The sequence below is a fragment of the Fundulus heteroclitus genome, chromosome 9 (genome assembly GCF_011125445.2).
Source record: "Fundulus heteroclitus isolate FHET01 chromosome 9, MU-UCD_Fhet_4.1, whole genome shotgun sequence".
Taxonomy (NCBI): domain Eukaryota; kingdom Metazoa; phylum Chordata; class Actinopteri; order Cyprinodontiformes; family Fundulidae; genus Fundulus; species Fundulus heteroclitus.
Genome location: NC_046369.1, coordinates 10,150,969 through 10,157,161, shown reverse-complemented (window position 1 = coordinate 10,157,161; position 6,193 = coordinate 10,150,969). Strand labels below are relative to the sequence as shown.

General features: G+C 41.5%; 1 protein-coding gene across 1 annotated transcript; it reads right to left on the bottom strand.

The window, feature by feature from the left end:
• Positions 1-2,448: 2,448 nt before the first annotated feature.
• On the bottom strand, positions 2,449-4,100 carry LOC105938320 (angiopoietin-related protein 4). Its single transcript, XM_012880016.3, has 4 exons — positions 3,418-4,100; positions 3,179-3,289; positions 2,999-3,086; positions 2,449-2,675 (listed from the first exon to the last, which is right to left on the bottom strand). The coding sequence occupies exons 1-4, from the start codon at positions 3,874-3,876 to the stop codon at positions 2,524-2,526; spliced, it is 810 nt and encodes a 269-aa protein (XP_012735470.2). The 5' UTR covers positions 3,877-4,100; the 3' UTR covers positions 2,449-2,523.
• Positions 4,101-6,193: the final 2,093 nt, after the last annotated feature.

Here is a 6,193-nt window from a genome sequence, read left to right as displayed (position 1 = left end):
TGTTTGTTTTTTTCAGGGGAATCCCTAAACTCACTTTCTAATTAGCTACACGTCACATTCAACAGGCTGTGAGCTCGTTTGTCTTCAGAGGACACCACACACGGTAGGATATCGGGGCAAGACAATCCAACATGTTGAACATCCCCGATTTGAGGTCGGAGTGGTCCTGACGCTTCATTTAACACACCAAAACACGACAGGATATTCTCTTAAGATTATTTTAAGAGACATTCCCTAAAATAATTGGCGCCACCTAGAAGGGGGAGATCAGGGGTAAAATCGGCTAAAAATCCTGCCGGGTGAACAGCCTTTAGCCATATCGCCCAGCCCTACGCCACCCCAATATCTTTTGTGTCTGTTCCTCTGTTTTTATGCTTGATAATATAGTCATGGAAACTCTAAACTGGGGGCCAAATAACATGAGCTTCTATGAGACTACAGCTGTTGGTCATCTGAGAATATTTTTATAATCTTGTGTGAAATTCATTATTGTGAATTTTCAGCTGTGCTACATTTTCATTGCTGTCCTCATCAGCCATGAGTCATCTCTGCTATAAAATTAATCCTTTCTGTTGCAGGTTTTTTGTAGAGAAAAGTTAATTATAGGTTAAACACAAGGGAGAGGACTAATATAATGAAAAAAGTTAAAATAGCGTTTTAATGCCATGTAAGTCAGCCAATAGGATTTATTTAAGACCCAAAACTAAAGTTGTCCATCTTTAACGGGGTTGAACATTTCTTCCTGTTTATGGTGTTTTTCGATCTTGAAAAGTTTAGTATACATACTAGTTACTGAAGCTACGTCGTTTTGATCGCAGGTGTGTTTCTGAGGCAGTAACTAATCCGGTGCGGACTGGTGTGAAAGTGCATCAACATCATCTCTTGCAAGGTCGGACCAGCATCGGGGGGGAATTGGACCCCTATTATATTGTAGTTCAGGTGTGACCTATATTTTATCCTGTTTTTTTGTTTTTTTTAACAATCATTTAAATGACAGTAATAAAAACAAAAAACTAAAACCTGTCTGACACTAAATGAAACCAACCTTGTCAGGTTTTGGGTCAGATAGGTTTACAACATTTCTATTTGCCAGAATAAATTTGGCCAGAATAAGATTTCCTCAGAATCAAAAGTTTACATACATTTACATCAGTGTAAAACATTTTAATGCAGTCACTCCAGGTACTGCGTCGACATCTTTATATGCTTGCATCATATTTTTCAAGCCGTTCACTTTTCTCTATCCTGTGTTATGGTTTTTGAACAATTACGTCACAACATTTGATGCGGAGCTGCTAAACAAGGTCATGGACTTCCAGCTTACTAGTCTCGCAGCTCCACCGTTTTTTTTTAGTCCAAGCTGAAGGATGCCAAAGCTACAAGTGGATAATCGGTTGATCATCACACCGTCCTGCAGCATACTACAAAAATGGCTGAACTGGGTGGAGAATGAACCCTCTGCAGCCTGGATGGTGGTGGGATGTGAAGGCCGGCACCAAAACAAGCTGCTGTCAGACATGCCTCAGAACAGGGGTAAAAAAAGGGGAATGTGGGGTAAATTAATGAGGGATTCATAGAGAAGCATTGCAGTTCTACATTATATAGACCACAGGTTAATAATTTAAATGTGAGAACCACAATATGTCCCCCTTAAACTGTGACTCAAATGTTTTGGGTCTCCCATAAGTTTCTGAAAGTAATTTAGTTGTTTCTTCTACACAGAACTGGTGTAGCTCCATCAGGTTTGTTGGCCACAAACACGTTTTCATCTCATTCAAAAAAGTTAAAAATACTGGATTAAATTAATGGACTTTTCTGCAATTAACAACAAACTACATACACTTGAACAGCAGTTAAAATTACATAATTACAGCTTTTGCTCAGCAGGGCATAATCATCTGCCACTGAAGCTTTTAAATAAGCAAAAAAATAAATAAACCTTGCCATTTTCTATCTGGTGTCAACGCTGACTTTTCAACCTGTTATGTTTGTTTGAAAAATAAAAAGTGGGCAATGTCTCACTTGTAATCAACTAAAACAAATTTTACGTTTAAACATTGCAGCTAAAGAGTTTAAACCTCCAACATCTAAAGCTCGTTTTAAACACACTAAAAAGTTGATTATTAATGCATGTTGTGCTTGTTTGGTTTTACTTTTCCAATCATAAATCAGAAAACAGCTTTCATTTTCCATTTCAAAGGTTTTTATTCATACAAATAAACATTTCAGACTGTAATCAAGTATTGAAGGTAAAAAAAAATATATTAAATACGTAAAAAGTAATTGAAGGAAATATATAACATAATAAAATGAGCCCTCACAAAGGGGAATAATGTCCCAGTCAACATGACTGAACATTTGAACTGAGACTTCATTTTTCTCGTATGCATTGCATAGAAATATCTGATGCATCAGGAGACATCAGTAATGTGCGTTTTGCAGCTTTTCTTTTGCAGTCTATCAGTAGTTAAAGACCCAGTTCTCTGGGTTGAAGTGGCTTTAGTGTCGGTGCTGCACAGTTTCTTATTGAGTCGTCGAAACTGGAGCGTTTTTTAGCAGAGTGGTGCTGAGAGGGCCGCCGTGTCCCTGTTTGATCGTCCCAAACGTGCTCTCTCTTCTGGGCGGTTGTCTCCGGTGGCTTCGAGGATACTTGTCATCGAGGTCTCTAGTCAACCCTGCAAACAATCAAAGCAGAAGATGAATTAGTCTGTGTTTTAGAGATTATCTGTAAGCATCGTTATTATTTTTTTAAGGCTGCTGCCCTGATTTTCTCTGATCTTTGCACTGTGAACTACTCTGCCAGCGAGTCAGACATCATAACTTCAAGTGCAAAGTTCAGCAGATTCTGTTAATTACTTGTCAGTGCCGGTACAAACCGCCAACTCACTAATAAAACTGTCTTTAGCTGATTAGGTTTTAAATCTTAGGGTTTTTTTTCTGTTTATATTACAGTAAGAGTGAGATTTAACTCTGTTTTAACGAGCTGTAGAAAAGTTACCTGCTTCAGCTCGGTTGTGCTCGGCCTCGCCTTTCAGTGCCATCTCTTCGTCTCTTCGTCTGTGCGATTTCACTCTCTTATGAGCAACCTTCAGGAAAACAAAAAAACACGGCCGGTTAAAAACGTTGTCCCCCTTTCATTTAAATTCACAAAGTTGTGAATTTGTTTGAGGCGTCTCACCTTGTTCTGCAGGGCTTGCAGGTGGAGACTCTGTTTCTCCAGCTTGTCCTGCTGCTGTCCGATTTTCTCCACCAGCTGATCGATGCGTCGGTTCTGAGCGACCATCAGTCTCTGGAGACCAGGGGGGAAAAGGCGTTTTTTTTAGATTTGTTGTGCTCAGAAGCGGCCACAGATGCACAGCCGTGGACGGCGCGCAGAAGAATCACATTTTATAGCACCTGAACATTAATTTAACTCACCTGGATGAACGAGACTCTCTCGTGATCGCTGTCGTTGCTGTCCGGCTCCGACAGCACCTCCTCCAGCCTGTCCATCCTGGATGTTATATCCTCCGTCCGTCTCCTCACCTCCCCCACCTCCACCTTCACCTCCTCTCCCAGTTCGGCGAGCAGCCTGTACCTCCCGTGCGCCTCCTTGCTCTGGGTAATCAAAGCCTCCCCCTGCTCCTCCTGCCTGCGCTCCAGCTCGGCCACCGTGCCGTTGAAGGCCTTCAGCTTGCTGCTGATGTCTCTCATCTGAACCTTGGTCTTGTCCACGTGCTCCTTCAGTCCCTGGCCGAGCTGCAGGAGGCCGTGGGCCACCACGTTCACGTCGTCCCAGGAGGCGTGCTTCTCCCGGCGGGCCCCGTCCGTGGGGAACCCGGCCCCGGCGTGGACCAGGATGGTCAGGAGGAGGAGGATGGCTTGTGGCATCTTCATCTTTGTTTGTCTTTGGGTGGTTTTTAAAACCAGCGCTTCGTCTCGAGTCTCTTCAGCTACGTGCTGCTGAACGGCATTGTGAGGTTTTTATAGCTCTGTGCTGCAGCAGAGGGTTCGCTTTGATTGGCTGTTTGAAGACGGAGGAAGAGAAGGAGGGGGGAACAGAGGCGGGGAAAGCCCTTCGTAGTGAGGAGCTCGGCTATGATGCAATGAATCATCTGGATTTCTGGTCGTTGGATCAGTGATGTAGTCGAAGCTTTTGTTGTGTGTCTGCGATATTTATCACATGCAAAAACCTCTTTTCAGCAGTTTGACAGCTACTCAAACGCCAAATCAAATTCATAGAGGCTCAAATAAGAAACCACACACCAATATTACATTCTACATTGTGAAGGGATGCAAAAAATATAATTTTTACAGCTTTAGCAAACTTCGATCTGCCCGTTTAACATCCAACAGCTTTAATTTATCTCTAAGCCTAATTGACGCTTTCAACCATCAACAACATGTACTCCTTATCGCCAGGACACACTCGCTCTCACATCCATAAAAGATTTCAGATAGACAGCGTCTATTGATTTATGACCTCTCGAGTGTGAAAAAAACAAAACAAAACACTTGATAGCTGAAGATTTGAGGTTTATCTTAGGAGCGAAAGCAGACTGAACGGGTTTGCTGAACGAGAAATGCAGGAGAACGTTTGGCGTCGTGTGAGAAGTAGGGGAAAGTTCAACCCTCGGGGCTTTTTACTCACTGGTTCCTGACAACGAAGTCCTACAATTATACACGCACACTCCCAGTCCTGCCCTGCGCATGTGTTGTTCCAACGAAAAAAAAAAAAAAAGAAAAAAAAATACATGCTCTGTTTCAGCAAGTCGCAACTGGAATACTTCCAATTTACCCAAGACTGAATGCTTAGTTGACAAAATTAATCCAACACGACATCATCACGTAAATAGTTTGAGTTTTAATGTTTTAATTTAGTTTTAATGAGTTTTAAACCTCTAAACGTTGAAAAAGTGCTGCTGTTCACTTTAAAGGAACATAAAAGGCGGCTCTGACTTTTACAAGCCCTTTTTTATGAGAGCAGAAGATGTTAGATGTTAAAATGCAGGACTTCTTTTTTTTTTTTACATACTTTTATGTCCCAAAACAAACCCTTTTTTGAACTTATAATTTAAACCTAGAAAAATAAATTATATTTAGGTCACTTACAGACCCTAACCCTCTTCTTATTGTCTATTTCAAAGTTCAGTCTGTGGGGTGTGCGTACCCCAATGCGCCGTTCACGCTAAGAAAACTAAATGTAAAAGGGGAAAAAAAAGAAGGAAAAAATAAAGAAAAAAAAGAAGAAAAAAAAGAAAAAAAGAAGAAAAAAGAAGGGAAAAAATAAAGAAAAAATTAAGGAAAAAAAAGAAAAAAAAAAGAAAACTAAATGTAGCCGCACACCACAGTAGGGTAAGGTTAAAACATGCTTTGCGTCTTTTGATTTGGTAATTTTTGGTGTACTCAGGGAATCTAGAGCGCTGTTTTTAACAGATCTAGTCTCAATTATTCTATTAAATTTTTAAGCCTTTGCCAAAACAAACATAAAATCAATCTATGCGTCTCTCATCATCCCTCTTAAACAAATGCTTGGGTTTCATAAGAGATGTTGGTCGGGGGTCGTGAAGCTCTGGGAGATCCACAAACCGCTGCTTCTGAGACGTTTTACCGGGAATATGAAGGAAAAATCCATCCAGGAGTTGAGAGATTTCAGTTCAGGCGGAAACTGTGGCCTGAGGAACAAAATCTTGCCGCCAACATTTAACTGGAGGAATTCACTGAGGTTAAAGTTGGAGTTACACAAAAAACAACAGGTTGTTATGATGAGAAACATGTTTTCTCCGTGGTTGTTTTCCGTTTGCGACCAAAGACACACCTACAGACTGCAGGCGGTAACAGTTGGTTGTACAATGGCATGAAGTCTTGACAAGTAAGCTGAATGGATTCCCTCCCCCCCTAATTAAATGTTTGCCTTGCTTCACTGAAGAGTTCATCTTTTATTCTTTAGTCATGTTTGTCAGTAGTTTTCCTCTATGTCTGACAGATTTTCCAAATATCTCAATTGGTCTTTTTGCCAAGTTTAAGTTCTAGTGTCCTCTTGGTGGTGCAAGAGTTAGCTAGTTTGTCCTGTAACTGGCGGGTTGACGGTTCTATCCCCCGCTCTGACCGCGTCAGTTGTGTCCCTGGGCAACACACTTAACCCGCACTACCTGCTACCCATTGGTCAGAGGTGGGGGCACTGTATGGCAGTCTCCCCCAGGGCAGCTGTGGC

What these genes read in the sequence shown, in the direction of transcription:
- LOC105938320 (XM_012880016.3), bottom strand. Translation starts at nt 3,876, where the DNA reads ATGAAGATGCCACAAGCCATCCTCCTCCTCCTGACCATCCTGGTCCAC. An exon ending in AGAGAGTCTCGTTCATCCAG is followed by an intron (nt 3,290 to 3,417) that starts GTGAGTTAAATT and finishes CCTGGTCTCCAG; the next exon opens with AGACTGATGGTCGCTCAGAA. An exon ending in GCACAACCGAGCTGAAGCAG is followed by an intron (nt 2,676 to 2,998) that starts GTAACTTTTCTA and finishes GATTGTTTGCAG; the next exon opens with GGTTGACTAGAGACCTCGAT.